Below are 20,241 nucleotides of genomic sequence, written 5' to 3'. Positions count from 1 at the left end.
TCTGCGGGGAGTTTCCTTAAGCACTTCTGTCCTCTTAAGTCCTCAAAAAGGGAGGTAGACGCCAGTGAGGGCCAGTGCAGGGTGTGGAGGCACGGGGCAGCACCACGTGGGGCCCACGCAAGCACGTTTCACTCTTGGTGAGAAACAACTTCTATAACGGAACAGTGGCTTGTGGGTTATGACCCTTCTGTCCCTGAGGTTTGTTAATGGCAGCTGGGCAGTCACCTGTCCAGAGGCAAAGGGGATCTGAACAGAGTGAAAGGTTGGACTGGGTGGCCCCTGAGTTGCTTCCAGCCCTCAGTCTGAGGTTCTGTGTTGGAAAGTGGATGGAGCCTGCGGAGACCACAGCGCCATACTCCCTGCCAGCCCAGCCGCTGCTGAGAGCACCAGGAGCGTCGCACACCTACCGGGCCTCCCGTCTGTCCCGAGGCATACGGTGCCGCCTGACTTGGCTTCCCCACAATCCTGCCACTCAAGCTGCCGTTCTCGATGCCAAGTCTCCCAACCAGCCAGCTGGGCACCAGGAGCATGCCGCCGTCCACCGTGGGGTCACCTACCCATCTCGGAGAACACAGAGAGCCACCCGCCTTCACCACATCTTCCGCTTGCCACGCAAAGTGTACTGTGCTCCCACATGGACTTGCCCTTCTCCCATGGTCCAAGCCACCACCCTTGCCATCGCGGAGCCTCCCAACCATTCTGCCAATCCCCAGGAGTGTCTCACTCACTTCCAAAGGGGCATCAGCCAACCCCGACTGGCGAGAAGGGCAGGGCGGTCTCTGGGCCACTTCCTCCGGGGATCCGTCTGTGTAGCACAGTGGCTCAACAAATTCTCTTTTCCTCTCTCCTCTGTGGCTCCCCAGCTTGATACCTCTCTCAGGCAGGGAAGGGCAAAAGACCAGGCACCCCAGACTCTTGGGGCAGGAATCTCCCCCCAGGATTCTGACAGGACCCCTGTGGAAAGTCCCCAAATCCAGGGCACACTGGAAGCCCCTCAAAATGCATCCCCACCTCTCCCCGCCCCAGAAAGGCCCTCCACCAGCCTGGGCCTCCCTCAGACAAGCCTCTGAGAGCCCCGAGTGCCTCCCTCTGCAGGTGCTGGCCACCATCTTATAACCTTGTGGCCAACACTCATGCCCTGCTTCCACCGCCCCCTCCATCCTGCTGCCAGCCCAGCCCACACACCCAAAGGCCCTACACAGAGTAGGCATCATGTATCTTGGTCAGGGAATAAACCAAGGAAGGAATGACTGCATTGACTCTGGGCGGGGAGACTCCATCCAGTCCTTGTCAGCCAAGAGGACATGGCAGGTTCAGGCCACCACTCCTTACATACCGGGGCCTCTGCTGAAGGAAAGGAAGCTTCTGCTCTTTGTACCTCCTACAGCCCCATCCCCCCACCCCACGCTTTTCCACTGGGCCTCTGCCAGGATCTAAGCCCGTGAGGGCAGGGACTATGTCAGTCCCAGGACCTGGTGTGAATGGCTGCTCAATAAATGTTTGTTGAAAGACCACACTTGTAAACCCTTCCTCCATGACCAACAGATTCCCTGCTGGACTTAGCTCTTCCCTGCAGGTGGCCTTTATCACCTCCCCGCACTGGAACTTGGTTCTCCTGTGGGCTTGCTGTCCTGTTCCTCCCACAGTGTGTGAGTGTCAGAGGCCAGAGGTGGGGTCCTAACCCTCTTTGCCTGCCAGATGGGCTGTTTCGGTCCCGCCATCTGGTGAGACCTCCTGTGCCTCTGAGGTGAACCCCGCTTTCCCCAGCTCATATCAGACGTCCTCCCACTTTCCCCACCTAGGGAAGACTCTGGCGCCTGCCTCCTAAGGTTCCTCTCCCTTCTGTCTGGGGCAATAAATCACCCACCACCCTGTCCTCTCTTACCCTTGACCTCTCCAGGGTCTTCACCACAAGGCCACCCTCGGGCCCTCACCTCACTGCAACTATCTGTCTCTAAACTGGCCCACTCAAGACCGGCCAGGGCCTCCACTCTCTCCCACCCAGCTCCTCCTGCCTTTACCTCTAGCTGGCAAGGTCCGCCCACCATTTCAGCCAATCGTTATCAGGATTTCAGCACCCTGCCTCCTCCTGGCCTCCTGTTAACAGCCTGCCCTCCAGAAATAAATAAATAAAGCCCCGGAGGGATTCAGTAGCTTGCCTCTGCACTGCCACCTGGGGCCAGTTCTGTTGCAGAAGATCTATGGGAGGACAACCACAAAGGACAGTGTAAGGCACACACCCAGCCTCCACCCCAGCTCACTGCACCTCCACAGCCTGAGCTTCGGGTCCTCGTCCCCACCCACACTCCTGGCAGTGATTGCACCCTCTGTCCTGTGCAGACAGTGGGGACCCTCAGATGACAAATGAGCCATTGACATCTTGATATCCAGTCACAGATGACCTGACCCCCTCACATTCTCCCCTGTCCTGTTAGGGTGGAGGGACAGCCACCTCCTCCTGGGACTCCTCCTCTGTCCTGGCCACAGCACCGTTGCCTGTTTGGAAGCTTGCCCCACCTCCCCGTCCTCATCTGCATCCTCAGATACCCCTGCTTCCTTACGAGCCACCTCTAAGCATGCGGAAGGAAGTCCTCCCATCGCAGAGCCTTCTTTTCCTCTCCTCCCTGTGTGTGTGTGTTCCACCTTGGGTGCCCCTTGCTCCCCCCACTTCCCTGCTCTCCCTCCCCCACTGTCCAGCAAACCCTCCCTGCCTCCAAGTCCAATGGTCACCTTCAGTCGTTACTCTGGACCAGGACGGGACCCTTCCGAGAGGCTGCTCCCCTTGGTTCAGGAGGGCTCCCTCCTGCAGCCTGCTGCTGCTTCCCTCCTTTGGGGCCTCTGTCCCTTAAATATTTCAGTGTTGGTCCTGGCCCCTCTTCTCTTTCGGTCTGTATACTCTCCCCTGATCTCAGCCAGGCCCGTGTCTGCACTTACAGTCCAGCGGCCCTCCCACAGCTGCCTTCTGATGCCCCAGAGACCTCAGGCTCCTTTCTTGCTCTGTTTGGTGAATCGCGTCACCTGCCCAGTTACACAAGCTGACACCTCGGGGCCGCCCAGGGCACATCCCCCTTTCTGTCCGTGTTCTGAATTCCTCTGAAACCTGGGTACTTGTTCCCATCTCATAACCTTGATAAAATGAAACCTGAGTCCGGTGGAGGCAGAGGCCTGGGAAGGAAAGAGAAAGTGGCTGGATACCACAGGTCTCACCAGACTTCCTGAGAGTCAAGCAGAGGAGCTGACAGCTGTGTTTGGGTGGTGGGCGAGAGTGTCAGTGTAATGCTCAGCCGTCAGCAAAGAGCTAGGGGGTTAACCAAGGGAGGTTGGAGAAGCACACTGAAGGTCGTGTGGGGAATTAAACATTTAGAAACCGCGGGTCCTGTTTGAGGCCAGGTCTGCAGGTGTAGAGAGAGCCGGAGGACAACTGCTTTTGTGTAGGTATTCTTCAGACCCACCGTTTTTAAATTAACTGTTACAGGGACTGTCAAGCTTTTTGAAAAATGTAAAAGTAAACAAGTCCCCCTGGTGCTCTTGGAGTATTCAGAGCAGCGTGGAGGGAGGGGGCGGGCTGACATTCCCTGGGGCTCCAGGCTCCTCCACTGCCATGTCCTCCCCTCTCTGTGGCCTTTCTCCCACCTCCCAGTGACAGTTGCAGAAGGCCAGCCTGCTAACATTTGTGTTCTCCAAGTGCACCGGAGCGTGTAGCACCCCTGCCTCCCTCTGGGGCTGCAGGTGTGCCCGTCGCTGGAAGGTAGACAGTCTGGGGTCTCTGGTGCAGGCCTGCTGGGCCAGGAAGAGGCTGTGTGAGCAGGAGGGGACTCTGAAAGAGACCTCCAGATGAGGCAGCTGAGTGGAGAAGTGAGACCCCGACCTGGCAGTGGACACCTGCGGTCAGCAGTGACTCTGCTATCAGCCCTGGGTTAGGACCCAAGGCAGAAAAAAATAGGTGTTCTCACCACTCTTTCAGCAGATGATTGGCCTCAAGGCCTGGCAGCAGGAAGACCAAGTGGAAGCAGAGGGGGCCTAGCAAGGGGCTGGGGCACAGTGTGGGTGGTGACATGTGGAAGGGAGGCCCTGGGGAGCAGCTGATCCAGGGGAGGGACAGTGACGCTGGTGAGTGTGTCAGACAAAAAGGTGCATTGCTGGGAAGACAGGAGCTGGGTCTCCCAAGGGCGGCAGCAGCCTGCAGAGGGGCAGTGAGGCCGCAGGTGCACAGGTACAGGTGAGGCCTGGTCACAGATACAGGTGAGGTATCTCTGGGGCCTTCCGGACTTAGCAAGCACTGGGGTTTTGTATCTGCAAAACCCAGCAATGTGTGTATCTGGCCCAGCCGATCCCCGCTGTGGCTTAAGCCTGGATGCTGAGAGAGTTCCTTGGGAGCTGGGGACTCTTGGTGAGCAATAATGTCAGATGCTAGGTAGATATCTTCTGGTAACTGGATGCTGAGTGTCCAAGGTTTGGGGCCCCTCTCTGACCGGCTGATGACCGAACATGGACTAGCTCAATATTAGGACAGTCTGTCTCAACCCTGCCTGACATTGGTCATTTGGGGTTTTAGCAGCGACAGATTCCTAGGTCCCCTCCACAGAGACCCTAATTGGATTGGTCTGGGGTGGGGGCCGGGCCTCACGACTTCTTCAAGCTACTCATGCGGAGCCGAAGGAGAGACCCTGAAAGAACAGGGATTCGGTGGCACATGCGTGCCGGAGGTGTGGCGCTCAGGCGTGTGCCTTGAATGGAGGTGGCACATACCTCCTGGGGTATCACCCAGGGGGAAGGAGAGAGCTGGGCCTTCCCGGATACACCACCTAGACCTTTGGTGCAGCCGGGAGACCCGCTGGGCCGAGGTGGGGTGTGGCGGACCTGCTCAGTCAGCTTGTGATGAAAATAAGTGAAACGGGCTCGCGAGCCAGACTGCACGTGTGTCCCAAAAAAGGTCCTGGGTCCCCTCGTGGCTCCGTTTGAGAAACACAGTCCATTAGCTAAGTACAATTTTTAAAAATACATTCTAGGAATTGCTTGCATCTTTCAAAGGGATCCAACTCATAACTCAGCAGCACTTTTTCCTCTTTCGCTTTTGGCTCCTCCTAGGCCTCAGAATGTGCCCCCAACGCTCACTTTCCAGTCCGCACACAGGTGCTCTCGTCTGTCCCCTCTGCACGTCTGTCCCCATCCCTTCCCCAGCCAGGCAAGACTCCAGTTTTTCCAAGGAAAGGCCCTCTCCTGGTGTCTTGGGTTGTGGTTTCTTGCACTGTCCCTCTCTCTGCTCCCCTACGCACTCGGTTATCCAGATTGTGGAATCAGTTGTAGGGGGGGGGGGGTGGAACAGGAGGGTTTTCCTTAGTGAGCAGGGCAGAGAGAGGGGCTTTGCTCCAGACCCTCTATGTGCTGATTGCCCTTCTGTTAACCTTTTCTCTTTTTTTAAATGAAATCTTTAGAAAAGTCTTTTTTCTTTTTCTTTTCAATGTACAAGTACTTTTCAGGGTGAGGAAATTGAGTTACAGGTGGCTGGAGTTCAGTGGCAAATGTGCCCGTGAGACCAGCCCCACAGCAAAGCCATACTTTGTGGAAGTCCCCAAGGGTGAGAGGAACCTGGGAAGATGAGGAACCAGGGCTGGGAAACGTGGCTTCCCTCCATGGGAAAGCTCCGCGGAGAGGAAGTAGAGCCCTTTCACTAAGGGAGCCTCCACAGTCTTCAGTAAGTCCGGGACAGAGGACATTTCCAGGGCCATGAAAGAAAACGACCCCAGGACAATGGGGAGCTCTAATAACGAAGTTCTGGTGGCCATCATAAATGACCCCAGCGTAAAGATGGGGGGCTGGCCCGAAGATGCAGTTGTGCCGCTCTCCAGGGAGGTAACGTGGAAAAGAATATCCTAAAAGGAGATTCTGTCTCTAAGGCCCGAAGAGACCCGCAGAAGGAAGGAGACAGGTGGAAGCCCTCCAGGCCACTGCAAGGGCCTTTGCGCTTGGGCTTGGTGCAGAAGGAAGGAAGACTAGAAAGCCCAGTGTGCCACGTCAGTGGGTGGCGGAGAGGATTCAGCCACGGGAATGACTCTTCAGCCGTTGGTGAGAGGGAGCTGAGGCCCCGGCAGCGAGCGCTCAGCAAAGGGAGCCAGCTCTCCACCCCACCGGGTGTGAGAGCACCTGCCTTGTGAATGGAACGAGCTCTGAGAGGCTGGAGAGAGAGGCACTGTGTTCTCCCACAGGGGAAGATGGAGTCTCTGGGGCACCAGCTATCAACTTCAAGGAAGATGCTCTAAAAGACTCCGTTCAAGGCAGGGAAGGAAGCCAGGACAGAGTCAGAGCCCGTTTCACAAACAGCCTCGGATGGATGCATGGCCAATTCAAGGGTACTGATGTGCAAGGCGTTTGAGGAAGAGAAAATCTCTTATTAGGGCCTTCTGTCTAAATTCCCGGAGCCCCCAGGCCTCCTGAGTAAAACCAGCTCTAGGTGGATTTATAGTGAATGTGTCTGTCAATGACTGGGAGGAAGTTGGTGAGCCTGGGGTAGGGCTTTGAAATGCAAACAAAGTAAAAATCATCTACTCCTAGGAAAATCCAGCACATTTTGTCTGTGCTTAGTAATGACTTAACTGTGGGCTGAAGTTTTGTTCATTAAATGTTTCACCTGGAGACTAGAAGGGCCTAGGAAAATGTGCTAGTTATCTCCCCGTCCAGGGATGTTAGTCGGAGGCCTCCAATGGCCGCAAATGAGACCAACTCCATCAACCAGCCAGAGGCAGTCTGTAGGACAAAAGACAGGACTGCTCTGGACTGTGTCCCAGCGGACTGTGTCCCAGCGGTGTCCCCAGCCAGCCCTGGGACTCTGGCCATGCCCCTCCTGGTCTCTGGCTAATACTCACAGGTGGCATGCACGGAGGTTCTGAGCAGGCCACCAAAGACGACATCTGGGTTTGGCAGCCGTGCAGATGAGAGCACCAACTGCACCTGCCTCTGTAGCCCCAGCCCCGTGGGAGCCGGGGCCCTTCCCCCACAGCAGAGGCCTTTCAAACTGTTCTTGCCCTGGTGCTCAGCCTGGAGGAGCCCAGGCCTCCCTAAGCAGCAGGCTCCTGGTTGCTGCCTGATCCCTCCACCGCTCCTAGTGCACCTCAGTGTGGGTCCCAGAGGCTGTGCAGTCCTCCCCCTCCCCTCTGTGTAGGACACTGGGACCCTGGCTGGCTTTGGGGACAACAAAAGCCAGGCTCCTGGTCCCTTCCAGAGAAACATATGGGGTTCTAGATGAGACTCTTCTGAGTGTGCTCAGCGATGAGATGAGGAGCAGGCACTCCAGCCCTCCCCTCCAATAGCACCAGCCCCGCCCCCAAGCCTCCACACCCAGCACTACTCACCCCTGTGCACACTCACTCATAAGTTTGCACTTGCAGGTGGCACACTTGTGGCAACACAGGTTCACAAATTCACATCTCCCCTCGCATACCCAGATGTACATACACACACACACACACACACACACACACTTGCCCACATGATCTCATCCCTTCACCCCTCCTCACTAATGCACATGCACCATCCGAACACGGCCTGACACATGCACACACTTTCATGCACGTGCGCTGACCTGTACAGGCGCCTTCCTTCCCTAAGAGCGTGCCCTTGGGCATGTGCCAGCAGACGCCCGGGCCACACCAGCTTGCTCCTGTTCCCACACATGTGACCACGTGCCAGCACATGCTCGACCTCCGGCCCCCTGACCGGTTGGTTTTCTGTGTTGCAGTCCTTCCGGGAGCCAGATGACAGCAGCAGCGAGTCCAGTGACCTGCAGCTGGAGGGCCCCGACTCCCTCAGGGCCCTGGATGAGAGCTTCACAGACCTTTGGTCAGAAGACAGACCCCTGGTTTTCTTTGACCTCAAGATTGACAGTGAAAGTGGGTTCTCTGACGACCATCCCCACCCCTCTCTAGCTTGGTCTCTAAGTCCCCAAGAGAAGGGCAGGCAGAGCCATCTGCAAGGCCCAGGAAAGCCCCAACCTCTGGCCAGTGACCGCACCTGGCGGGGAGGGGGGAGGAGGGGAAGAGAGACGGACAGACAGACAGAGAACTGCATCTCCCCTGGGACTCCCAGGTGTACCCCTTGGTTGTCTGAATGAGAGCTGCCTTGACCAGCGCCTGGAAACATGAGTCCAGAGCCCCGATGAATTCACCTCTGACAGGCGCTTCTCTTACATGGAGAGCCTTGGGAAGACGCCTCTAAACAGAAACCCAGAGCACGCAGGAAGTCACCGCTTTGAGAGCAGCAACTCAAGCCAGGCATTGGGCTGCAACTGCACGCTTCTGAGTACAAGGCCCAGGCCCAAGGGGCTACACAGGGAGATCAGCAGAGTCAAGGTCCCAGAGAGATAGGGCCCCTTCTCCCAGAAGCCCTGCAACTCCCAGAGTGTTTGCCCAGGCCCTGCCTGTGGCACAGACCCGGCTTGGGGCCAGCCTAGCCAGCCAGCAGCCGCAGGCGTTCCTGCAGGACAGGGAAGTCACTCGCAGACCTCACAGAAGGCTCCGGGCCCCACTCTGAGTACAGTAGATTGGGCAGGTGTGCTGTCTGTTCCAGGCTCCAACTGGCTGGGAGCCTTAGCTGTCACCAAGAGATTGATGGTACTGGAGGCCAAGGGCAGGAAGTGGAAGGCTAGGTAGAAACTGTGAGGGGTCTCAAGGGTAGGTGGGTGAGGCTGACAGAAGAGCTATAGAAGTGACCTGATTCTAAAGGGTTTGGTGAGCCCAGAGGCAGGTGGCAGGGAAGAGGGGAGCTGGACTCCCAGCCAGTGAGCAAGGGGTATTTGAGGGCAGCAGACCTCCTCCCCTGTCCCCAGCAGAGCCAAGGGCAGAGGTGCCAACGGTTTGAGGCCAATGTTGGGTTCCTGGCAGCAGGCCCCAAGGTGGAGTCTCTGGCTCGTGGGTTGGCAGTCAGAGGGGGTTGGAAATCCCCCAGTCCTACCCAGTGCCTCCCATGACCCTGGGGCCTTACCCTACCCTTCTCTCCTGCCTAGCCCAGGAGATTAGGCAGCTGGCAGCTGTGAACCAGGAGAGCAAGTTCCGTGTGCTCATCCAGCCCGAGGCCTTCAGCATCTACTCCAAGGCGGTCTCCCTGGAGGTGGGGCTCCAGCACTTCCTCCGCTTCCTGACCTCCATGCGCCGCCCCATCCTGGCCTGCTATAAGCTGTGGGGGCCCAGCCTCCCCAACTTCTTCCGGGCCCTAGAGGACATGAACAGGCTATGGGAGTTCCAGGAGACCATCTCCGGCTTCCTGGCCACCCTGCCCCTCATCCAGGAGCGTGTGCCCCAGGCCAGCAGCTTCAAACTCAAGAGTCTGGCCAAAACCTACCTGGCAAGAAACATGAGCGAACACAGCGCCCTGGCGGCCGTGCTGGCCATGCGTGACCTGTGCCGCCTTCTGGAGGTCTCCCCGGGCCCCCAGCTAGCCCAGCATGTCTACTTCTTCAGCAGCCTGCAGTGCTTTGGGTCCCTGCAGCCCCTGGTGCAGGCAGCTGTCCTGTCCCGGGCCGAGGCCCGCCTCCTGGCCCTCCACAACGTGAGCTTCATGGAGCTGCTGACCACACACCGCCGAGATCCACAGGGGGGCTTGAAGAAGTACAGCCGGTACTTGAAGGCCACCTCATCGCCCCATGCCCAGCCTGCTCTCAACCTGCAAGCTCTGAGCACCTACTTCAAAGGCCTGTTGGAGGAGCCAGGCTTGGCCCAGGCAGAGGGCATCTCTAACCCTCCGGCTAGCCACAGCTTGGCCAAAGGGGCCTCCCAGCAGAGCTGAGAGGAGGGGATGACTGACTTGGCATCTCTGGGGGACAGAAAGGGATGGTGTCCCTCAGCCAGGCCTGCCCATCACAACATTCCGAGATCTGGTCCCTAATACTCACTGGCATTTGGTCTAGAATAGTTCTCCTTCTCTAGGACCAACTTCTCCTTCTCTAAGGCCCCACCGCTACCCAAAGTGCCTTTCGAACCAAACTGCCCCTCCTGACTTGGGGTCCTCCCAGCCTCTGCCTACCTGGAGGCTGGCGCTCTGTTCATTTCCCTCTGGACCCTTTTCATCCCTGAAGGGCCTCATACCTGCTGCGCCAGGCCTGTCCCCTCTGCCCTCCACACTTGCTTCCTTCCTCCTGGCCACGCAAACACCTCCCCTTAGTCAAGGCTTTGCGCTTCGGTCCTCAGAACACTGACCCCTCTCTGCATGGCCCATCGCTGTCTGCACTGCCCGCCTCTACCCTGACAAGGAATGTCCTCCTGCCCAGTGCTGCCCAGTGTAAAGCAGGGACTCCAACCTTGGTTTTCCCCGACAGCCTTACCCAAGTCCTCCAGTATCCGACTCGCTGAGGTGGGCCCGGGTGAGCTGTTCCGTGTGGCAGGTTGTCCGGGTGACACTGGTGCCCGCTGAGTTCCAGAGCCACTGCCTTGCAGACTGCTGCTCGGAGGAGAAGCAGTGAGGGGCAGCAGAGAGAATCCTGGCCTCTCCCAACTCTGCGCATTGGATGTGACCTAGGAAAAGGCCCTTTCTTGACCCCCCAGGTCCCCACCTGTAAAATGGCTGGTTGGCCGGGACGGTCTCGGAGTCCCATCCAACTGTGCCATTCCAGGGATTTAAGAATAGACAACAGGCCCTGGCTGGTGTGGCCCAGTGGACTGAGTTCTGGCCTGTGAAGCAAAGGGTCGCCAGTTCGATTCCCAGTCAACGCACATGCCTGGGTTGCCAGCCAGGTCACCAGCGGGGGGAGGAGGGAGCGAAAGGCAACAACACATTGATGTTTCTCTCTCTCTCTCTTTCTCTCTCTCTTTCCCTCTCTCTAAAAAATAAACAAAATCTTTTAAAAAAAATAGACAACAGGAGAGGGAGTGGACAAGATGGTTTCATTCTTGAACCCCAGCCTAGCCACCAGACCTAAGCTCAGGTTCCCAGCTGTGGTCACACCAGGGGCCAGCAGTAGAAGACTGGCAGGCCAGAGCCACCCCTTCCGATTAGCAGAATCCCCGTCACCTCCTTCCTCCCGTCCCTGTTCCTTGGTCGTTGCTACTGGGTTGCAGCCCAGACCCCCAGCCTCTACCTGTCACAGGAGTGAAGTCTGTGTGCCCCCACCTCAGCCCCCATTCAGTGGGCACCCTGAAAACCCTCTAAGGGGTTACATAGGATCTCGCTACTATGGTGGGAGTGCTGGCTGTAACAGTGAACTCCAGTGCATTTAAAACAGGATTCCAACTTAAAGCAGGTGCTGCCTCGGAAGCCTGGCGGGAATTGGCTGATGGGGAGAAGGGCTGCTGGGGCCGCAGCCGGGCTGTGACGGCCATCGTCTTGGCAGCTGCAGGGCAGCCAGGCCTGGACTGAGCCCAGTGACCCCAGCTCAGCCCCACTGTGCCTGCTGCCATCTGATGCAGTTCATCAAAACTTCTATAACAGAGGCTGTCCTGCCCTCTCTCCACTTTCACAGCCTTTACTAAAGTCGTGAATCTTCAAAGCCTGATGTCACCTGCCCAGGAGCCACTGAGCAGTCTGGGGAAGGGGGTGCTCCCAGGCCCTGGGGAGCTATTCTTCGTGGGTACCTTCCAGGACTTAGCCGAGCAGAAAGCCCCTCATTGCTCCCTGCTGAGGACCTCCCGGATATAAACCGCCCCCACCCCATTCCGAGTGGGGAAGTGAGGGCGGGCGTGCCCAGGATTATCTCCAAAGGGGAGAGCTGTGTGGAGGGAATGAGGCGCCAGCGTCAAGGATTAGCCCTAGAGGGAGCCGGGAGCCAGACCCAAGGTCTGCAGGAACCCCACTCTGTCCTCCACTGGGTAATCTCTGCCCTGTCTGTGTCCCAAAGCCACAGGTGGTAAAACCCTTAACCAGACAGGTAGGGGAGGCCCGGGATGTTAGCACCGTGTGACCAATGTGTTGCTGTCTTGGCTGTCACAGTTGAAGTTCACATGAGTACCTGCAGGAATTCCTGCAGCGCAGACGAGGTGTCAGCTCTCCCCAGGCCTGGGCGAGCAGCCAGTTAACAGGATCTGGTCACTGCCACCACCTGTATCCCCATGGCCCTGACCCAGGTGCCCCAGTTCCCATCCTGGAGTTTTCAATCTCTAAGAGCGAGTCCAAATAGGTTGCCTGTGCTTCATCTTTGAATTCCGTCAGGATTACCCACATCATCTAACCCTGAGCGCTTGGCTAGGGGCGGGGACACTGAGTTCCAACCCTCGGTAGCCTGTGACTGGTCTGGTACTCCAGGCTCAGGCTCTCAGTCTGTAAACGGGATGAGGGTCATTTTTACCTCATAGGATGTTGCGTGAACCAGTGAGAAGAATGTCTGGGAAAATACTGGGTTTGTTCAGAGGTGGGTATGTTTTCTTCCATAAAATAAAAGACACATTTTCCATTCTCACCAATAACTATTGATTTGGATGTTCTGAGTGTGTCGGCTGTCTCGTACGTGATAGAACATTGATTGTCGTCAGTTACTGTCTCGATTTGATTGCTATCAACTTCCATTTGTCTACCCGACTGTGGAGCATCGTCCAGCGAGAAATCTCCAGCACAAAACTGCGCGAACCACTTTGACACACTCGATCAGTCACAGCACCTTCTCCACACACGGCACAGACCTTTCTTGGTGTTTCAGTTGCATTTTTACCTTCTGTGAAATAATAAAGCCTAATATTCTGAAAATGTTGCCTATTTTCTTCCATCTTCGATATTAAAATGGCTACACAAAACACCAATTTTGATGTTTTTTTTTTAAATGCAGGCTGATGTGACAGCTGTCACGATACAATGTAACAACATTGTTTCACATGAAGTTAAAGACAACTAAGTGCTAAGAGAGCCATCTGCCAGAAAAAACCAAACGGACGTTTTGGCCAGCCCAATAGCTCTTTAATATGTGAAGAACCACACAAATGTAACATCTTATTTTACAGACAACCAAGATGACAGTGTTATTGCTTGATAAGTTACACAAAAATAAACAGATACTAGATCTTAGCAAAAAGTATATGGGCTGGTCTTTGCGGGGGGAAGAACAAGGGGGGCACGAACCAATCACTGTAGGAGCCCTGGGTCTGAGGGAGCTGGGAAGGAGAGCAGGGGCGTCCACCTCGGAGTGGCCAAACAGTAGCTGGCTCTGTGTCCCCCTCACACCCAGAGGAGGGATTTCAGCCACACAGACCTGGAGGAGGAAGCAGACTTCCTGTGACCCCAGCCCTGCCCAGCCCTGCTGCAGCGCCTCCTCCTGAGGCTCAAGGACTCATTTGCACCCCAGGAAGGTCACTTGAAAAGTTGCTTTAGCCTCAAGGGAGCCAACCTTGCTCTCCTACCTGCATAACACCTAGCTGTGGCTCTCTTATCTCTACCCTACACTCACTCTGACTCCTAGCGCCAACTCTTACAACACGCTGTATCTCGGAATTTATCCTGCACCCTAAATCTCCCAGCAGGCACAGCCACGCCCCTGCTCCTGTCTCCTTCTCTAACTTCAGACTCCACCCCACACCCCGGGTGCCCAGCCCCTATGCCCAGAGCGGGGAGATCCTTTCTCACCTTTGTTCACTCACAATTAAGGGAACCCCACAGCTAGTGACAACAAACGTCAAGTCGAAGAGAGAGTACCCCGCGGACACGGCCCAGAGGGTCGCGGAGCTGAACTAGAGCTGCTCCCAGACTCCTCCAGCAGAGGGCGCCGCGGCCCCACCGGGCCTAGCTGTGGAGGCGTTCGCTGGTCCACGTGGGTGGGAACTAGTGATGCGTGGGCTTTAGAGGCTAGGCATGCTTCCCGCGGTATGAGAGAAAACATTAGTTAGTGCATGGAGAAACATTTTTTAAATGTTAATTGTTTCTGGGATATACTTGCTCAGAATGACTCTACAGTGGGATTCTTTAAAGGTCTCATTGAAGGACAACTATTAAGGAGCTACAAGCTCAGAAGGAGCACAGGTACAGAAAAACTTGTGACTGTGAGAGCGTGTAACATAATTGTGGGAAACGCTGGGTTCCCATTGGAATTAGGATGAGGATTATGGATGAGAGGTAGAATAAGGGGGAGGGCCCTGGTTAGAATTGGGATGGGGTGGGGTTAGGGGTTGGGGCGGGGCCTGAAGTTAGGGTTTGGGGTTTTATCAAATTTAGGGTCATATTTGATGATTAAGGTTAGGGATGGAGTTAGGAATTTAATTAGGAATAGAGTTAGAGTCACTTTTGGGGCCACAGGTATTCGTCATTTTAGCAAGTGAAAAGTCCATGAAATGGCAGACAGATGGATGGGCAGGAGCTTCTGAGGAAGACCCCCTAATAGGGCACCCCAAAGGCAGTGCCCCCGCCCCAGCATCCTCCTCTGGAGACACCCGGCAGCGGTTCTGCTTGAGCTCACTGAAGGGGAGGGGCAAAATCCAGGAGGGGTGTCCCACCTTTCGGGTCTCGGGGCCACACGGGAAGAAGAGTTGTTGTCTTGGGTCCCACGTTCAATAAACAAACACTAACGAAAACTGAAGAGCAGAAAAAGGTTTTAAGTAAAGTGACCATTTTGTGTTGGGCCACTCCGGGCTGCGTTCGGCCTGCAGGCCACAGGTTGGACACCCCTGCTGGAGTAAGCAGGTGACTAATGCTGCCAGCTAACGTGGCTAAAAGATGATGGTGAACTAGGTCCTAGGTGTTTTCTCATTTAGCACAGGTAAGCTCATTTAGCGACCCCACAACCCTGTGTGGTTACCTCCTCCTCCTCCCACGTTACAGGTGAACATGGGGTGGGACTGGCCTCACAGGGAGCCTGTGCCCAGACTGGAGCCACCTGGGGCCCACGCTGCCCTGTGCTTTGCTGTGTGCTGGGGGGGGGGGGGGGGGCAGATTTTTGCTCTCTCGTTCCTGTGCCCGCCTGGTCTGCTGGTCTTGTAATATGCAAAATTCAGACCCCCGAAAAGCTCACAGCCCATCCTTCTGGTCCCAGTACTTAAACTTACCTTAATTTTAATTTTTTTTCCCTTTTAGACTGCATCGCAAACCTTTTCCCCCCCACTATTGCCTCATAAGTAGCCTTTTTAGACATTTTTTTCCTAGTCATGGCTCCCTGCGACAAAATTTAAATAGCATAGTCGTGATTCTTTAGCATTTTCTACATACAGGTTCATGTCACCTGCAGACAGAGAACATTGGACTTCTTCCTTACCCAGAGTACTCACATGCTCCAGTCAGAAGTGTTGGGGTGCTAACCCCTCCATGGGGCACAGCTCATAGGAGTGGTGGAGGCGGGATCAGGTGGCAGGGAGGTGGAAAGGAACCGGGGCGGGGGGGGGGGGGGGGGGTGTAGAGGTCTCTGAAGGCATGCTCCCCTGGGGTGAGCCGCCTTGGTCCTGGCCTGAGCCTGGTGGCAGAGCCTGGGGCTGGCTGAGGGAGGAGGGCAGCACCTATGTTATTTTTGTGTCCGAATCCAGGTGTCGGCTCCAGACCCTTTGAACTTGCATAAAGGAGATGTCTGTGGCGACTCTATTGAGAGAAGGGTCTAGAATTTTAACTGATGCCACACCTCAAAAACCTAAAACAAAACAAAGTTTGGGAGTCTCTACTCACCCTTACAAAATGCATTTGCTGACAAGTGAGGGGAAAATTCCTTCATTCTTGGTTCAAGGAACTTCCTGAAAGTCAGCACAGAGGAATTCTCTAAAGACCAGCTGCCTGGATTCTGCTGAAATCAGTCTATAAATATAAATATCCCAAACTTGATAACTGAGCAGATTGCAAAAGCTAAGCACAGATCTTTTCCACAGAGCTGGCCAGCCCAACAAGTGTAATAGAATATATCGGGAAATTCAGTGTCACGTGTTTGATTGTCTTAAACTGTTTGTTGTCCTGGCTGGTGTGGCTCAGTGGATTCAGTGTGGCCTGCGAACAGAAAGGTTGCTGGTTCAATTCCCGGTCAGGGCACATGCCTGGGTTGCAGGCCAGGTCCCTGGTTGGGGGTGTGCAAGAGGCAACCAATCGATGTTTCTCTCTCACATTGATGTTTCTCTCCATCTCTTTCTCCCTCCCTTCCCTTCTCTCTAAAAATAAATAAAATCTTAAAAAATAAAATTTATTGCCCAGAGAGAGCGCAGAATTTACCCAAGGGCTGACTCTCCCGGAGTTCTGCAGCCATAGAGTCACAGCTGACACCATGGTGAACCAATGCTGTAGTAAAGCCAACCGGCCAAGGAGGAGGTGCCCGCAGGGTACCCTGGTGTCTGCTTGGGACTGGGGAAGGGTGCCTTGTGGTAGTTAGAATATGGGCTTTGTAGGGCACCTGGTTCAAATGCCAGCTCTGCTGCATGACCTTGGATAAATCGCTTAGCCTTTCTGGTCCCATGCAGCCTGGGGGTGGTCATGCGTACTTCGACATAAAGCACTAAACTTTGTAAATGGGTAATGCTCCATGCATAAATAACTACACATCCAACACCATAGAGGAGAAGGCATCATGCTGAAGCCCCTCCCTCCCCCTTTCCTCTCACCCTTCCCTTCTCTTCTCTGCCTCTCCTCTCTTTCCTGGTTCTGGTGCATGTGGGACCTGGGTGACTCAGTCCCCAGCTACTTCTCCCAGTCCCTCTGTTCCCACCTCTTTAAGCCTCCCGGACTGTCTCCTCTACCCAGATAAGGTCACCCTGCAGGCTGGTAGGATTTATAGCACTCCCTCCCTCAGCTCCCACCGGCTACCAGGCACCGTCAGCAGGAAGGTCACTTTCTTTCAGCACCAGCAGAGATGTGGGTCGGACAGAGGAGGTCGTGGGAGAAGCAAATAAATACATCAAGTTTCCAGCTGGGTCTGGAGATAAGGGCTCCGGGAGAGGAGGCTGAGGCGCTCAGAGGCACCGTGCGGGTTCGCCATTCCCGGCCCTTCCGCACTGGCTTTCCTGGAAACCTATTTGGGGAACTTGAAATGTTGCAAAGAGCTATGCCTTGGGGTCGTGCCTCCTGGGAGGTCCCTGCATGAAGGATCCTTCCTCATTTTGGATGGGGTAGGGACAGGCCTGAGGAGCAAAAATGGGACGGGTCTGTCCCGGCGGAGGCAGGTAGGTGGGTTGGGGGGACACTGAGCCCCACAGCACAGGAGGAGAAACTGAGGCCAAGAAAGGAGAGAGACATTTCTAGAATCTCACAGAAAGGCAAGTACAACCCTCTGACCTTGATCTCCTGCTCCAGGGTCCCTTACACCGGATTGTACCTGGTTGTCCCCAAGACATGACCATTAGAACTGGCCTTGCCTAGATGCACAATTAGAGGCACCTCTGCGACATGTCACCTCAGGCAGGGCTCTACTGCCTCCAAATGTCTGTCCCAACTGGCTGCCTGGCTGGAGGTGCTGCGTGTTGGGGCTGGTATGCTATTACTAGAGCTGCTCCAATGGAGGCACAGCCTCGGTCTCTTGGGGGACCCAAGGGGCTACTACAGACTTGAACTAGACCGCCTGCCCATCCAGAAACACCCATCAGAGAGGACTCATTGGAGAGCCTTAAGGGCCTTCTAACCAGCAAGATCAGTGACGCCCACTGAGATTGGCCTGTCTTGGCCCAGAGAAGCTGCACACTGGGGCCGTTCCACAGTCCCACCTGCTCTATGACCCCCTTCTCGGCCTCAGTCTTCCCTCCAATAAAGTGAAGGAGTAAGGAAAGAGGACCTCCAGGCCCCAAGACCTGACACACCCTGTGACTCTGGACAGCTCCCTGTGCATTAAGGTGGGTGCAGTCTGTCTTTGCAGCTATGGCCCTCGGCGACCTGCTGGGGCAGCTGGAGCCTGTCCTGGGGATGCTAGCCTTCCAGAAGCTCCGAGGTTCACACACAGGAGACCTGACCAAGCTGGGAGGTGCAGGAGCCTGTGAGCTCTCTGAGGTCAGAGACACCCTCTGCCTGGTTCCCAGCTGCACCCACGCCAGTGCAGCCCTGGCAGCACTGGGAAGCTCAATTATCGATACTGTTTGTGGAGTGAGTGACGTAGCAGGCCGGTTTCTGCGTGCCCACCCCTAGGCCTCAGTGTTTCTTCTGACGGATCACACCTGCAACTGTCTTCCGAGCCTGCCCTTGGGCTACTGGAGCAGATTGCCTGCAGGCACAGAGAGGGAAGTGCCTGGGAGTCTCAGTCCCCAGAGTAGCCCCTGGCCAATGTCTGCCTGCTGTGCATTCACCGAAACCACTTTCTTGCCTAAATCAGGACAAACTCTGAGGTGTGATTTCTGTACCGAGCTCCCTGGGACAAGCCAGACAGAACCTTCCTGAACTGGTACCCTGCCGTGCATGAGTCTCATGAGTCTCAGAAAATGTGATTATTGTGGCCCCTCTCCACATCCTCTGATGGCACCAGGCAACAGAGAACTGAAGGCCGTGGGGCAGAAAGCAGTGGCCAGAACTGCAAGAAGAGCCATGTCCCCCTTCCACATGCCCCCACCAGCCAGGGAGCTCCCGGGTCCACACACCTATTCAGTGATCAGATTTTATCTCTAATGACATCACCCCTTACATGCCCTGATCCTGCTATGGGAAGGGCCTTCCGGAAGTGTTTTATAGCAGGAGGACTCCCGCTGCCCACAGAGCAATGAGCAGCAGTTTTAGGGAGAGGGTTAACTCCTGGGCCCAGGTGTGCTGCTGACCTCAGGGGATGAAGCAGGTGCAGAGTATGATGGGATGGAAAACAAAGAAACTGCCCAGGGGCATGAGGAGTAGGGCCAGCAACAGTCCTCAGACTTTCTGAAGACATCCTTCTGCAGGAAGCCCAGGTGGAGGCCCCCTAGGAAGCCGACTCATCCTCAAACTGGCTTCTCCTACAGCACCCAAGGGCCGGGGTCTCAGAGAACAGCTGCACTGGAAGGGCCTCAGAGCACCCCTGACACATTCTCCTTCCTTTGCAAGGGTGGAGACTTGGAAGGAGTAGCTGAAGATCACACAGCGGTGAGCCTCCCCACTGGTTGTAAGACCAGAGTTCTTCCTTCTGTCTTCTACCTCGACCACAACGTGGTTCTCTTTTCGGCCATGGGATCAGGTGACGTGTTCAGGATGCGAAGTCACGTAGGATCATCATTGAATTCAAAAACATCTCCTGCTCATAAATACCCAACTGGAAATAAAGCTTTCACTGCTCTGAAAATAGCTTCGGATCCCAGCACAGACATTTCCAAGAACACATTTTTATCCTTTCAAGAATTCTGTGAAAGCAGACAATCCTCGAGTTTGTATGTATGCCTATCCAAGAGAACTCACTGATCCTGCTCACACTTGGAACCCTGACCCTGTTGCACACTGCGGCCTGGTCCTGCTCACACACTGACCTGACCCTGCTCACACACTGAGCCCCGATCCTGCTCACACTCTGAGCCCGATCCTGCTCACACACCGACCTGACCCTGCTCACACACTGAGCCCCGATCCTGCTCACACACTGTGGACACAGACTGGTCTAATCTCCAGACAAGGGGTTGCCTAATAGGGTTCACTGTAATTATGGCCAGTCTCATTTCAATTCATTTCGACACAATATTAGATTACTTTGATCATGCAATTTTCCAACGCTTCTACTTAAAGGGGATTTCATGCTTGGGACTGACTCCTCAACATCCATTCCAGGGCTAGATAATCATTATTCTAAGCCAACTAATTCCATCGCCTCTGCCAGTGATTGGCTCCAAGATGGGAAGTCCTAAGCCAGTATGTGTTGATAAGACCTAAGGAGAGGCCGTGGCTTCTAGAAAGAATCTAGTCTCTCTATCCACTAGTCTGTTACCCATCAGCATGTGACCCCAGCTGCTGCTGAGCCTCCCAGTGGCACCAAGGAACACAAGTCTCAGGCTGCAGCCCTGTGAAGGGTGGCAGAGGAGAGAGACGGAGAGAAACTGTCATTCTGCTGGTGTCATTCAGTCAATCAGCCCTGAAGCCAGCCCCGATTCCCGCTGGTGAGATGACACTTACTCATTTAAAACACCCAGAGATGGGGGAATTTTGGTATCTGCAGATGAAGCATCTGAAGTGATTCCCTGCCCTTCGTTCCCTGCTTCCCCCGCTGTGGAGGGACTCCCGTCTGGGCAGAGCCAGTCTGGTCTGCAGTGGGTCGAACAGCTATGCATGCTGCCCCTCACAGGCAGGAATGCTGTTACAAGCAGGGGTTCCCCATCTTAGTGGACAGACCAAGACAATCACCTGAGAAGCCACAGAAAGAGCTGTCGTTAACTGTGATGGCAACACAGGGCCTTGCCAGCAGCTACGCTGATTTCATGGAAGCACTAGGAGGAAGGTCGCGGA

The 20,241-nt window shown here is 55.2% G+C and overlaps 1 protein-coding gene across 9 annotated transcripts in view; it reads left to right on the top strand.

Annotated features, from left to right (window-relative positions):
- PML (PML nuclear body scaffold) overlaps positions 1-12,968 on the top strand; it is a 43,790-nt gene extending 30,822 nt beyond the window's left edge. For 2 of the 9 annotated variants that reach the window (XM_024557231.4, XM_045192732.3), the window contains 2 exons: positions 7,736-7,886; positions 8,999-12,733. In XM_024557231.4, coding sequence (XP_024412999.2) covers positions 7,736-7,886; positions 8,999-9,777 — 930 coding nt within the window. In that variant the 3' untranslated portion in view covers positions 9,778-12,733. The other 7 variants (XM_053927996.2, XM_024557234.4, XM_045192733.3 and 4 more) reach the window with 7 other exon arrangements.
- The last annotated feature ends 7,273 nt before the right edge of the window (positions 12,969-20,241 follow it).

Source organism: Desmodus rotundus, chromosome 7 (genome assembly GCF_022682495.2).
Source record: "Desmodus rotundus isolate HL8 chromosome 7, HLdesRot8A.1, whole genome shotgun sequence".
Lineage (NCBI taxonomy): Eukaryota > Metazoa > Chordata > Mammalia > Chiroptera > Phyllostomidae > Desmodus > Desmodus rotundus.
Note: the sequence above shows the minus strand (reverse complement) of the source record. Positions and strands in the feature narration are given on the sequence as shown.